Raw genomic sequence first — 14,316 nt, 5'->3', positions numbered from 1 at the left:
ATTTTTATAAAATAAAACTCTCCATCTTTCCGCCCGTCCTTCCCACCGCCCTCGGCCGCTTTCCCCAGGCTGAGCCCGCAGAGAGCCCCGCACATCCCTGCCCAGCCCCGCTCCTTCCCAAAGCGCCCCTGGCCTGGGGCTTTCCCCCTCGCAGAGGTTCCCCTGGCCGGGCCCGGGTGTTCCCACCGCGGCCCCGGGATCCGGCGATGCCGAGATCCCTCCCTGCACACGGGGCTCGGTGTCAGCGCTGCCCCGGCCCCGCTGCCTCCTCCTCCTCCTCCTCACGGGGGGACAGCAGAGCCTCTCACCTCTCCTCAAAGAGGGGCACGAAGCCCCGTGGGGCTCCGGGGCCGCCCCCCGGGAATTCCACCGGGGCTCTCCCGGCCGAGGGAGGCACAGGCGAGCCGGGGAAAACCCAAACCCCGGGATTGGCGGCGAACCCCCAGGGTTTGTCCTTGTCCCCGTGTTCCTTGTGAAGGCCGGGGGACCTCGAGCTCCGGGGAGCAGCCCAGCAGACACAAAGGAAATACTCCAAGTTGCAGGGCAACCCGATACGGAACGTAATGGACGGCGAATTAATTCTTTTAGCAGAATCCCGAGCTGAAAAGCTACCGGGCTTTCCAACGTGTGTGTGGACGGACTTCTGTACGCCGAGAGCGAAGGTGGGAGCTGTTCCCAAATATTTCTAGATCTTGTTACGCTTTCGCTAGCCCCGCTGCCTCCCTGGAAACTGGGAAATGTACGAATGTACAAAATGGGACTAAGTGAGTGCTGAGGCACTGAAAAACAGCCCGGGATGTCAAAAGGCGGAGGGGGATTTTGTCCGTGTCTGCCGCAGGGAACGGGACGCGTTTGTACGAAAATCCCCCAGTTTCTCCACTGCAAAAGCAGCAGGAATTTTGGGGTGTTTGTCTAAAACCCCCTCTGGCCCCGAGCCGGAGCTGTCGGAGCCGGAGCTGCCTCCCGGTGCCCGGAGGGGTGCGGCGGGCACGGCTGCGCCTGGGGCCGGTGCTTTGCCCTGCCGGGCTCCCCGCTCCTGCCCTGTCCGCCCTGCCCCGGGCCCGGGGGGACACACACCGCTGCAAACACCTGCAAAAGCCGCAGGGAGGCTCGTCTCGCCCATGCCTGCGGCGGCGGGGTGCCAGAAAAGCGAAGGTTGAACCTGGCGCTGGCGAGTCCCCGTCCCGCCGGGGCCGTGCGGGCTCTGCCGCTGAGCTCAGCCCCGGCTCTCCCGGCTTCCCGCAGCCGGAATCCCCCCAGGCCGCTGGATCTGGATGATCCCTGACCCTGCAGCACGGCACAGGAGCCGCGCTGGGGGCCAGGCCACCCCCACGGGTGTTGCCAGCGTTCGCGGGGAGGATGCTCCACCAGGGAATCGCTCCCGGGGCCGGGGAATTCCTGCTGCCAGGGGACGTCTGAAAAGGGGACATCTGAAAAGGGGACATCTGACAATTTTTCCTTCCAAATTTCCTTTCCACCCGGCCGTGTGGGGCACCCGGCAGCCTCCCCAGGCGGGATCGCTGCCCGTCTCAGCGAAGCCCCGTCCCGAAGGAGCGCTCGCTGTGCATCGGCAGCGATTTTGGGGAGAATTTGTGAGATATTTTCTGGCCGGGCAGGAGCGGCCCGGCCGAGCCTATGGCATCCATACGTTTGCAGGAGGGCGCGTTGGCAAATCTCTCGGAGGAGAAGTTAATGGGCGTCAGTCCTTCATTCGAATGCGAGGTTTTATTCGTTTCGTTTTCACCTTTAAAGCGATCTGCTGGCGGATTAAATGATAAAATCACCGGCTTTAAAATAAGCTCAGGCGAATGCCAGCCTGATCCACCGGGCGTGTTTACGTTTGATGCGATCCTTGGCGACGGCGACTCCGATTTAAAATTCCAAAAGGAGCAAATCTGTGCAATCTGACATGTTTTACTCCGGGCTAGGAAAGAACCTCACGACTCGTGCAGATTTTGGGGTGCTGTGACAGGAGGGGACGGAGAGAATTGTCTCGCACGGGTGGGGCAGAGGCGCGGCTCGTTCCTGAAGGGTTTCGTGAGAGCTCAGGGAATAAATCTGCTCCGTCTTTCGGAATGGAAAACTCGGGGCAGGTTTTTCACCGCTGTGCGGGACTCTCTTGGCGGGTTTGCAGTCTCGCGTTTCGAAATTTGTAATTAGTAAATCGAAATAAGGTCAAACCCCTCACAGGCATAGGGACAGACTCTGGAGTTTGCATTTGTTCTCTTCTCGGGACAGAAATAGCAGGATGACTCCGCCATTCTCAATCTTTTTCTCCCCAGAAACGAAAGAGCATTTCAGCGCTCAGGACATTTTTTGCCGTGTCTCTGGAAGTTTAGGAGCCTTTTCCAAACGGAGAATTGGGAAGAGGCGGAGAAAACCCCGAATTTTCGTTTGGCTCTTCCCAGAAAATCCCGCAGCGCTTCTTTCAGAGCAGGGAAGGTGTCCTTCCCTTTCCCAAGGGAAAGCGCCGGGAATTCCCGGGATTTGGAGAGACACGGCCGGACGGACACGGGGTGGGGATGCAAACCCCTCTTGTTGGGTTTTGGGACTGCGAAAAGGAGTCTCAGGGCCGGCTGAGGTCCCCGGTGTCCCCTGCCCGGCACGGGAATCTCCTCGGGGCTTTCCCGGAGGGAGCAGGACACGGAGCCCGGCAGCGGGAAGGGAATCCGAGCTCGGGGGGAAGCACCGCGTCCTCCCCGCCGCCTCCCGTCCCTCCTGTGCGAGATCCTGCCCTCCCCGAGGGGATGTTCCAAGAGTGGAGACAAATCCCCGCATCATCCCCGCACCAGGTCTGAGTGCCAAAGCACAAACGGATCCGGGAGGGCTCCGGGAGGGGAATCGCGGAGCTGGAGCGCAGGGCAGGGATTTTTATCCCTTTTCCTCCCGTTCCGGAGCCGAGCGGGGCTCCCTGCGCAGCCGGGAGAAAGGAGGTTGCTTTGGCAGCACCCGGGCAGAGAGAGGACCCCGGGGGAGCGCAGGGCGCAGTTTCGGACCGATTGTGGAATTCCGGGCTGGCAGCGCCCGATCCCCGCCTTTGGGCCGGGGTCACCGCTCCCCGGGCCCCGGGGCCGAGGGCTGTCCTTCCTCTCCAAAAATGAGCACCGAACGGAGGAGGTCGCGTCCTTCCCCTCCCCTCCATCCCTTGGGGACAGCGGCCCCTGTGCCACCAACCAGGTGGGGACAGGAGTGTCCAGCGCTCGGCGGCGGGCTGGGCTCAGCGGGAGCTGCTGAAGGGCTCCTTTGCACGGGGGGAGCGAAAACAAACAAACCAACAAAACAAAACAACAAACAAACAAACAAACAAACAAATCAACAAAGCAATCAGCGCACAAAGCCCAGCCCAGCCGCCCCTCCTCCCCCCAAGCCAGCTCCGTCAGAAACCTTCCCCTGCCACCGAGGCGGGCTCGGGCTGTGGGATCGGGCTGTGGGGCCGGGCTGTGGGATCGGGATATGGAGTCGGGCTGTGGGGTTCGGCTGTGGGGTCAGGCTGTGGGGCCGGGCTGTGGGATCGGGCTGTGGGATTGGGCTGTGGGGCCGGGCTATAGGATCGGGCTGTGGGGTCAGCAGGGCTCGATGTGTTCAGGGGGGCGAAGCTGTGTTGGTGCCATTTATCTCCAGTTTATCTCCAGTTTATCTCCGGCCCTCCTCATCCTCCCTGGCCGCCTCGGGGGTGGCCGCTGGCGGGGACGGGGCCGTGGGGACGCCGCAAGGACGGGGGGCAGCAGTGGCCGCGTCCCTGGGGGCTCTCGGGGAAGGCGACAGCGGGGATGCTGTGGGCCAGGAAAAGAACAATTCCCTCCCGAAGCCCGTGTGGGGAAGGACTTTCTTTCCTTCCCACCTTTCCTTTCCTTCCCTTTTCCACCCGCTCCCCGCGGGAGGAGGGCAGCGCGGGCTCCGCTCCCGGCTCTGACCAAATCCTCGCTTCTCTCGCAGGTCTGGGCGACGCCTGGGGCCAGCCCAGCAGGATCGGGCCCTTGGACAACGTGGCCATGGAGCTGGGATCGCACCTGCTTCAGGTAGCGCACGCCTTCCTCCTCCCGGGGAGACGCGCATGGAAAACCTGGAGTGAGGGGCTGCCTCTCCTCCTCCTCATTTTCCTTTCTTCATCCTCCTCCTCCTCCTCCTCCTCCTCCCTCCCCGACAGGATCCTGCCTGAAGCCTTCACCTCATTCCCGAGCCTCGCCGGGCTGCGGGAGCAGCAAACCAGTCACACCAACCACTTATATTCCAATTATTTTGGGGTTTTTTTCGCCTCTGATATGGGCAGAAACAAGAGGCGCTCATCCCCCTGTGCACGCCGAGCGCCTCCAGCCCTAAAAGCTTTAATCTCTCCAGCCCTAAAAGCTGAAATCAGCCTCCCCAGAAGTGCCGGGGGTGTCCCCGGGATGTCCCCGGGGGAGGGGACAGGGGAACACCGGCGCTGGAGCACCTGGAAATGCCGCTGCTCCTGGAATTCCTCTGAATTCCGAGTTTAGGAGGTGGTAGCCGGGGCGAGCGCGCCAGCAGGAGGAGGAAAAAAAACCAAAAAAACCAAAAAAACAAACCAAAACAACAAAAAACCCCCCACTAAAATATTGCATTTAACTTAATTATACATATATATATATATACACACACATATATATCAGTGCCCAATTTCAGACATTTTTCCAAAGTAGCTGATATAAATATATATAAATAGATATATAGATATATAGATATATAGACACATAGATATATAGATATATAGATATATAGATATATAGATATATGGATATATAGATATATAGATATATAGATATATAGATATATAGATATATAGATACATGGATATATAGATATATAGATATATAGATATATGGATATATGGATATATGGATATATGGATATATGGATATATGGATATATGGATATATGGATAAATGATATATATATAGCTGATAGCTGATATATAGATATAGATGATATAGATGATAGATATAGATATAGATATAGATATAGATATAGATATAGATATAGATATAGATATAGATATAGATATAGATATAGATATAGATATAGATATAGATATAGATAGATAGATATATATTTTTTTTTTAATAAGTGAACTTAGCGTGGGTTTTCTCCCCCGATTTTTAAAGGGCCAGCAAACCGGAACCATTTCCCGGGCGGGTTTATTTGTGGGAGGTGAATTCCTGGCCACAGGACTGCGGCTGTTCTCACTGCTCTGCTCGGCCGGGGATAAAAACCTCGAGAGAAAATCCCTGCCCGGGCTCCGCGGCCGCGGAGAATTCCGACCTTTGGGATTTATTTGTTACCGCAGAGCATCAGCCGCTTTCCTGCGGGGAAAAATGAGATTTTCGGGAGGTACTGACAACATCCAGGCGATGTCAGAGCTCAGAATTATCTCCCTGGGGAGGCATTTCCAGCCTTAGAAATTTTATTTCGAGTGGCTGCTGTCTTCTCAGCTCTTTCAGAGTCCTCCTGAACTACTTCTGTATAATAATCTGTACCATAATTTAATGTATATATTGAAATACAGAGCCGATTGTATAAACCATTGTTGTTACTCCTCCTCCTGGCCGTTCCCCGTTTTGTTTGGCACCAATTGAATTTACACGGAATTAAATGCTGACCACCTGTAACTCTCATTTTACAGTTCAGTTATTTCTGAATGACGAACGCTGAAGGTTTTAATAAACCCACATTTACTGCAAATCTAATTTTTTTTTATTAAGGTTCTTAGACTGAAATTTTCCATGTGAATTTTCAGCTTTCCTGTACATGAAATTTTGGGATGTGCTGCAGTAACAGCAGCACATTATTAATTTTATTAAGTTTATTAATGATGCAGGGTAAAGCAATTGCAAGACAGCAGTGTTTAAACCAAAATCGTGGCTAAAACGGCAACAAATTATTTCCAATTTTAATATTTCTACAAAAATTAATTAATGTTTAAAAAAAAGGCAAAGAGTAATCTGGTTTCAATTATATGCTGTAGAGTCATTAGCAGGCCAGAGAATAATTTGGAATATTTTCTTATTGGGGTGGCATTAGAGGTGCAGGAAGTAGACAGGATTTTATTTCTTCTCTTCCAGTTCAGTGACTTTAAATGGATTAAAACAGGTGATTCTTTCACCTATGTGCTGTAAAAATCCTTTTTTCTCTTGTAAATATATTTTCCAATGATATTCATGTGAGTTAATATTCACTGATATTCACATGCCATTGCTGATCAAAGCTTTCCTTGCTGGGTATAGAAAATGCAGACTTTTTGCTATTTTTCAGTGCCCAATTTCAGGCATTTTTTCCAAAGCTACTTTGGAAAAAATGCCTGAAATTGGGCACTGAAAAATCAAGGGCCCCCCAAACTGAGAGGTTTTGAATCCAAATTGTGGCCAGTTCTGGCTGAGCTTTACCACATTATTTCTTTTTTCTCATCTAAATCATATCTGACTAAATCAAACTTCAGTTTTCACTCACACAAGCAATATTTCCCTCCCAGCCAATATCCTGTCAAGGAGAATTTGCAGGATTGGTTCTCAAATTTGCCTTGGTTGAGGTTTAGAGATCGCAGGGATAAATCTTTATCCCACTCACAGAGAGATATTTGTGCTTATGAAGTTTTGGGTGCTTTTTCTGCTTTCTTTTGGGAAGTTCACACTGTTGCAGAGCAGAGAGCTCTCTGCTCAGAAATACAACATTGAAAATGCAGCCAAATTCCAGCACTGCCACTCAATAAATTGCAAATAGCAGAGAGCTGGGTCTGCCCATTATGCCATAAAAAATGGCTCACGTAGGGTCTGAGCACCACAGAGCTCAGGATTTGGGCTAAGCACTAAAAAAAAAACCTAAATCAGCAGCAAAATATTCCCTGAAAGTGCAGCAGCAAAGCTGCATCTGCAGGGGAATGAGGTGGATTTAAAGGAACAAAATCAGACAAAATTTTCTATTCCTTAAATTTTGCTCTTTGCCACTGAAGTCAGAAATAACCCTCTAAAATATTTTTTTCCCCCACTGCAAATGCTCTAAACAGATTTCTTGCTTCTTACCCTGTGCATTTCTCTTTATTCCAGACTTTGGATGGCTTTGTTTTCGTCGTGGCGTCCGATGGCAAAATAATGTACATTTCTGAAACAGCATCTGTGCACCTTGGCCTGTCCCAGGTATGGGGGGAGTGCTCTGACAACGAAAGCAGAAATCAAATAAAACTGCTAAATGCAAATTTGGACCCTCACACTGGTGCCTTGCCTTTATATAAAGTAATTTCTTTTTTTTCCAGGGCTGTTTGAAGCTTTTTTTTTTTTCTGCCTGAAAACAGCTTTGGTAAAATACTCAAATTTCCTTTGCTTGCCACCACATCACCCTGTCTTTATATCTGTTCTTGTTCATTGTATTTTACTCCTCATTACCTTTCAGGAGGGCCATAAATAATATGATATTGCAAATTGCAGATGGAGGCAGGGCCTGAAACCCTGGTCAGGCAACAGGGCTGAAATAAAGCTCAGAATTCGAGTCTGGGAGTCTCAGATTGTGTCAGATACTGAGGGAGAGGAAATCTGACGTGGAACAGGGTTTTTATGGTAAATGTGCTGGAGGAGGAGGGAAAAAAAAATAAAATTAAATTAAAAAAAAAAAAAGGAAAAGGGGGGCAGATTTATGAGTGTTCACATGGAATTCAGGGTAGTTTTCCCTGAGTTTTTCCAGCTCAGTGGTCTTTTCAGTAAAGCGTTTTATATGGTTGTGATAGAACTCATAAAACTCAGTTTACTACTGTTCTGCACCAGAAGTATGAGGGGGTTTTATGGTGTTTTTTTCTCTTAGATGGACATTTCTATTTTTTTTTTTGCCTTCTTGGGATAGGTACAAGGGCAAAGAGCCTGAATTTATTGTAGGAGGTCACTCTCCATCCCTTTGTCTTCACTGCTGGCACCTGACCTAAAATTTGCCAAAATGCCATCAAAGAAATTCCTCATTAATTTCAGCAGGCCCTAGATGAGACTTGCAAGAAGCTGAGGTGGTCAGTGGTGTATCAAACATTTTTAAATAAATAAATGAATGCAATAAAGATGAAACAGCAGAGGGGAGAAGGATAAGGAGATGGAGGTGAGAGAGAGGAGAATATCCTGAAAATACCTGGTTAATTTATCCTGTTGCTGTTCCAATCAATAGAGAGGGGGGCTTTAATAGTGAGGATTATTTGTGTACCTTAATTTTTGTAATAATCAATATTTTTCATTGAAAAAAAAAAGTGGAATTCTTTGGATGTGTGTTTATAACAGTGACATTAGAATTAGTGGCAATGAGATGAAATAAAACTCAAGAGGTAGAGAAAACAAGGATGTAAACCCATAAAACCATTTCTAAATCCCTGTTTCTCTAATATCTTTAGGAAAAGTAATTCATAATACCATAAATACATTTTTTAAAACCTGCTAATTTTAAAAACATGAGCAGGAAACACTCTTGGTTCAGTTTGTTCAGTTCACTCTGTTATGGTTTGTTTCATACCATTTAATTCATGTTCAAATTCCTTTAAACCCTGCTTTGCTTGAAAACAAACTGCCCCACAGAAGGGCCCTTTTTTCTACTCATTTTTCAACCTGGTTGAAAGTTTGAAGTTTGAAGGTTTTCCATCTTCTCTCATACTGATTTTTTGCCAGGATTCAGGATGTTTCCTGCTAAAATCCATCCATTTAATCAGTGCCATTATCCCAAAGCACTGAGCATCCCCTCCTTGAGCTCCAACTCCCTTTCCTTTGCTTTTTGCTCCCTGATTTTCCAGGTTTTTCCTTCTTTTGGAGGAATATCAAGCCACCAGATCTTGCAGGTCTCAGCATTATCCAGTTATTTGGAGAAATTAAAGAATTGTGGGATCAACAGGGCACTGAACAGACTTTGGCACGTGTAGGGTTTTAATCCTGTTTATCCCTCCTGCTCACCAGCACTGACTGAATTTCATGTGCATGGAAATATCTAAAAAATCTTCATGCAATAGATGCTGAGGAAAATCAGAAGGCTTGGTCAAGTTGCTTTTTGAAGGCAGTTTAATCAGCAAAATCTCAAAGCTTTCACTTCAGCAGAGGTTTGGAATAACTGAGCTTGGAACTTGTGGGATTTGCTATTTAAGGGACTCTCAAAACACAAAAAATTCACAGTGCACAAGGGTTTATTTATAAACAAGACCCCCAGTTAACAACTCCTCCTGATTTATCACCGACCTGCCTCAATATTCAATTTTTGAAGGGATAATTTGGCTTGCAGCAGCAGCAGCACTAATATCAGGCTGCTCCCACTCCCCAGGATGAGATCCATTAATCCTGGGATATTCCTGCCAGCTCCCAGGGCCTCCAAAGCACTTCTTGTTCCCACTCTTCTGGAAATCCCTGGGATTTCTGCCACTGCCATCAACCAGGATGGGATTGGGCAGGAGAGGCAAATTCCCCCAGCCATAATTCCACTTCATATTTCCACCAAGTGCCCTCAGAGAGCTGCAGCCAACACAAGCTGAGAGCAGAGTGGGGATTGTAAAAAATCCTTGAGAGTGGGCACAAAAAAGGCCTTTTTATCAAACAATTCGACAATTAAGTAGCCCACACATCAATTTCCAGTCCCAGTGCCGTTTGTTTAAAATATCTATATTTCAACTCAACAAAAAGGCCATTTAAAAAATGTTTTTGCAGGTTATTTTTGGAGGCCTGCAAGAGTGGCCTTTATCTTCTGCTCACTGCTGAATTTAACTTCAGCAGGAAGAAATCAGAGCTTGAGGAAAAGCCAGGCTGGCTCAGCCAGTCATAAATTTAAAACCAGCATTAGGGATTGGCTTTTAGCATGACACTGTCTCCGAAACAGAGTTTCTGAAAAATCTACATCTTCAATTGTGGCCCTGCCCCTTCAATTTTGGCTTTGGAGTTTGATTTGCTCCCAGCTGGAGCAGGGAAAATTCTGAATTTTGCTGTGGGACCCCTCCTCCTTCCCATCCCAGCTGGCCCAGGGATGAACTGACCTGGACTGGCTGGGACAGCCAATTTCTTGCCTCTTTTTTTTCCATGGATAACAAACAGCTTCAAATTCCCCAAATATTTTTTTTCCCCCTCTGAGTCCAAAGGCACAAAAAGGAGAGGAAAATCCTCTTGTGAAACAACAAGGAAAGACAAATTTTTATTGAATTTGAGGGTCTGGAGCTTATTTCAGAAGTTTTTTGGATCCATGAGGGAGCCAGGCTTATCTCTGACTTTTGATAAATCTTAAAATATTGAACCATAAATATCTCATCTTTTCCAGGAGTTTATTTTGCTTCCATCCAACGAGTCTGTGAGAGGCAAAATATGTAATTATTTGCTCTAGAATCCACCTACTTAGTCCTGTGTGTGTTTATTATGAATCATTCCTGGGCTGGAAAAAAAATACCTGAGTTCCTCATAAACCCCCTGTTAGTAGGAAATGCTGATATTTGGTATTTACAGCTATTAAAAACTGCATCAAGGAAGTTGCTTTAATAACCTGAGGTTTTAACTTTATGAATTGAACCGTAGAATTTATATCTTTTGAAAGTTTTCAGGGTTTCATTTAAAATGTGCCCTGCCTAGCAGGGGGTGAGATTCCAAATTATGGATCCATATTTTGCTCATTTGACTCTGGCTTAGCTCCCATCCCTTTGCTGGTGGTTTTAAGTTTTAAAGCCAATTTTTAAGGTCAGTTTTGGGGTCAGTGCTGTACCTTGACCTCCTGCTGATTTTCCTGGGGTTGCAATAAACCCATCAGAATAAAAATCTTTTCTGTGTTTATACCGAGGAAAGCCAGTCATTATTCCACAAAGAATTTTGGGCTTGAATTTTAGACATAAACCCTGGGACAAAAATGAAATGTTGGATAAAACTGTGACCTCTGACCCTTTGAATCCTGTGGGAAAATGTGCAGTTCCATGAGGAATCATTTTAAACTAGGTGATGAGTTTGGGAAAAGCAAGAGCTATCCATGAGTTACACTTTTTAAGAGGAAATATTGACTACAGTTGATAAGGTTGATGCTTAATTGAGTGGTTTTTAATGTCAGAAAGCCTCTAAATTGAAGGGAGAGATCATTTAAACACAGCCACCCATGATTTCTTTTTTTTTTTTTTTTTTTTTTCCAAAGGTAAATTCTCTGCTAAAAATCCTTAGAACTTTTAGATTGTTTTTAATATAGGAATTTTTATCAGGATAAATAATTATATTTAATTTTTATCAGGATATATATGAAGATACCTGTGGATATTTGCAGGATGTTTCTCCCCTTGTAATCATGAATAAACAGAAGCATTTCCAGGCATGACTCACTGTGAGATTTGGTGTTTTCCTTCCTCCCTGACAAAAAAAAAAAGGGATGTGGGGTGTTCCTGCAGACAGTCCCCACCTGTTTCTGGCCTGAAAAGGAGCAGCCAGTGCTTTAGAAGGGCAATTTTAGAGAAAATTGTATAAATGAAGCATTGTAAATAATCCCTTTTCCTTTTCCTTTTCCTTTTCCTTTTCCTTTTCCTTTTCCTTTTCCTTTTCCTTTTCCTTCTCCTTTTCCTTTTCCTTCTCCTTCTCCTTCTCCTTCTCCTTCTCCTTCTCCTTCTCCTTCTCCTTCTCTTCTTTCTTTCTTTCTTTCTTTCTTTCTTTCTTTCTTTCTTTCTTTCTTTCTTTCTTTCTTTCTTTCTTTCTTTCTTTCTTTCTTTCTTTCTTTCTTTCTTTCTTTCTTTCTTTCTTTCTTTCTTTCTTTCTTTCTTTCTTTCTTTCTTTCTTTCTTTCTTTCTTTCTTTCTTTCTTTCTTTCTTTCTTTCTTTCTTTCTTTCTTTCTTTCTTTCTTTCTTTCTTTCTTTCTTTCTTTCTCTCTCTCTCTCTCTCTCTCTTTCTTTCTTTCTTTCTTTCTTTCTTTCTTTCTCTCTCTCTCTCTCTTTCTTTCTTTCTTCTTTCTTTCTTTCTTTCTCTCTCTCTCTCTTTCTTTCTCTCTTTCTCTCTCTCTTTCTCTCTTTCTCTCTTTCTCTCTTTCTCTCTTTCTCTCTTTTATTCCATTTCTCCCTTTCTCTCTTTCTCTCTTTCTCTTCTCCATCTCCCCTTTTTCCCCCTTTTTTTTCCACTTCTTTTCCTAACTCGGTGCATTCTCATCCTGACTGCAATATCAGATCCCTGTCAATGTTTCTGTGTTTGCAGGGAGGGGCTGTTGGAGAGGAGCAGTGGGGGAATGGATGGTCAGGGGGGAAAAACAAGGCGAGTTTGCACAGCCCTGGGAAGGGACATTCCATGAATAATGCAGAAAATGGAAGGACGAGGAACATTTTCAGGGGAAAAAAAAAGAGATTGCTTTGTGGGGGCAGACAACTTCATTTATTCCAAAGAAAAGGCAACTCACAGAGTCTTAGCAGAGGAGCAGGATTGGCTCCCAAGGATGGCTTAAATCACTTCACCTCTCGCTGCCTCTGATCCCGGGGGCCCGAGGCACATCGGGCAGGAGAACAATCGGCCGGCCTGACACTCCTTTCACACACGGCAGTCCCCCGGTCCTCTCCAAATTTAAATGTTTTTTAATTCATTACTGAAGATTTTTACAAATTTAAAGCCACGAGCAACTGATTTGGATGTAATTTCTGCATCAAAAGCAAATAATGCCACAGCTCTTCCCATTCCTCCCAGATAAATCCCTCATTCTCTGCAGCTTTCTTTGCCTTGTCCTACACTGACAAGGAGATTTAGGATAGGAATAAGGAAAAGGATTTTTAAATTTGGTCTGTTCATCTCTGTTTTGTATCAGATTTTGTGTGGCAGAGGAAATTAATCGATCAAAACCTCCAAGCAACAGCATCTCCTTAGGATTCCTGGACTTGGAAAAGATAAATAAAGGAATTTATTTATCTGCTCTGTTTTCCCTCTAAATCCACTCCTGCAGCTTTCTGGGGACTTTTCTCGAGGGGTTTGGGGGGTGGCAGAGGGGACACGTGGAGCACGAGGCTCTTTTTGGGATTTTGTTCACTGCTAACAGTGGGAAAGGCAGGAGCACCTCCTGTGTAGGCAGTGGCAGGAGAGGGAACACTTGGATATTTCCTGTCTGTTCAGAGCAGTGGAAATCCATGGAAATCTGATTTTTGGGTTCTCTCAGAGCCCTGGCCTTGCTGCTGGTGGGAAAACACAGGAATTGTGTGAGAGCTCCGAGGGGTTTGGCTCAGCTGGGTGCAGGTGAGAGTTCCTGGAAACCTGGAGGAACATCATCTTCACTTGAATATTTCTCCTCTTGAGAGGCATTTATACAGCTCTGAGTTTTTCCCCCATTTGTGGCAATTTAACATTTCTGCAGCTGCTCCAATTTACCCCTTCATTTCCAGCTCTACCACGAGTTCTTCTGTCTCTGATGCAACACCTTAAAAACCTCTCCAACATCAATCGCTGCTGAGGAAAGAATTAATTAAAGAATTAATTGTGATTAATGTCTATGGTTTGGAAGCTGATTTTAATACACCCAGCTGATGTTTTAAAATTGGGGTGCAGGGTGTTTGAGGGCAGAAAACGATCCAGCTGCTTTTATTCCATGTTTTTTTCCCCAGGTGGAGCTCACTGGAAACAGCATTTACGAGTACATCCACCCCTCGGACCACGACGAGATGACTGCTGTCCTCACTGCCCACCAGCCTCTGCATCCTCACCTCCTGCAAGGTAATGCCTATTTTAATTGGCATTAAAATATAGTGAAAAAGTGAAAAAAAAACATCCCAGGTGGAAATGTAACAAATTCCAACCCAAAACATTCCATGAATCCGTAAGTTCATGTTCCTGTTAGGAGCCCCAGCCTCTCCACCCTCGCCTCCTGCAAGGTAATGCCTATTTTAATTGGCATTAAAATACAGTGAAAAAGTAAAAAAAAAACCATCCCAGGTGGAAATGTAACAAATTCCAACCCAAAGCATTCCATGAATCTTCATGTTCATCCTGTTTGGAGCCCCAGCCTCTCCCTCCTCACCTCCTGCAAGGTACTGCTGCCATCTGACACTAAAATACAGAGAAAAAGTGAAAAAAAACCCCAATTCCAGGCGGAAATGTAACAAATTCCAACCCAAAATATTCCATGAATCTTCATGTTCATCCTGTTTGGAGCCCCAGCCTCTCCACCCTCACCTCCTGTAAGGTACTGCTGCCATTGGCATTAAAATATAGTGAAAAAGTTAAAAAAACCCCACAATCCCAGGTGGAAATGTAACAAATTCCAACCCAAAGCATTCCCATGTTCATCCTGTTTGGAGCTCCAGCCTCTCCATCCTCACCTCCTGCAAGGTACTGCTGCCACTGGCATTAAAATACAGTGAAAAAGTTAAAAAAAAAACCA

At 46.3% G+C, this 14,316-nt stretch overlaps 1 protein-coding gene across 1 annotated transcript in view; it reads left to right on the top strand.

Moving 5' to 3' along the window:
- Positions 1-14,316, top strand: part of SIM2 (SIM bHLH transcription factor 2) — a 58,908-nt gene that overhangs the window by 6,739 nt on the left and 37,853 nt on the right. The window contains exons 2-4 of the mRNA XM_063393217.1: positions 3,937-4,019; positions 7,059-7,148; positions 13,541-13,649. Coding sequence (XP_063249287.1) covers positions 3,937-4,019; positions 7,059-7,148; positions 13,541-13,649 — 282 coding nt within the window. The remainder of the gene's footprint in view (positions 1-3,936; positions 4,020-7,058; positions 7,149-13,540; positions 13,650-14,316) is intronic.

This window comes from Prinia subflava, chromosome 3, assembly GCF_021018805.1.
Source record: "Prinia subflava isolate CZ2003 ecotype Zambia chromosome 3, Cam_Psub_1.2, whole genome shotgun sequence".
Lineage (NCBI taxonomy): Eukaryota > Metazoa > Chordata > Aves > Passeriformes > Cisticolidae > Prinia > Prinia subflava.
Note: the sequence above shows the minus strand (reverse complement) of the source record. Positions and strands in the feature narration are given on the sequence as shown.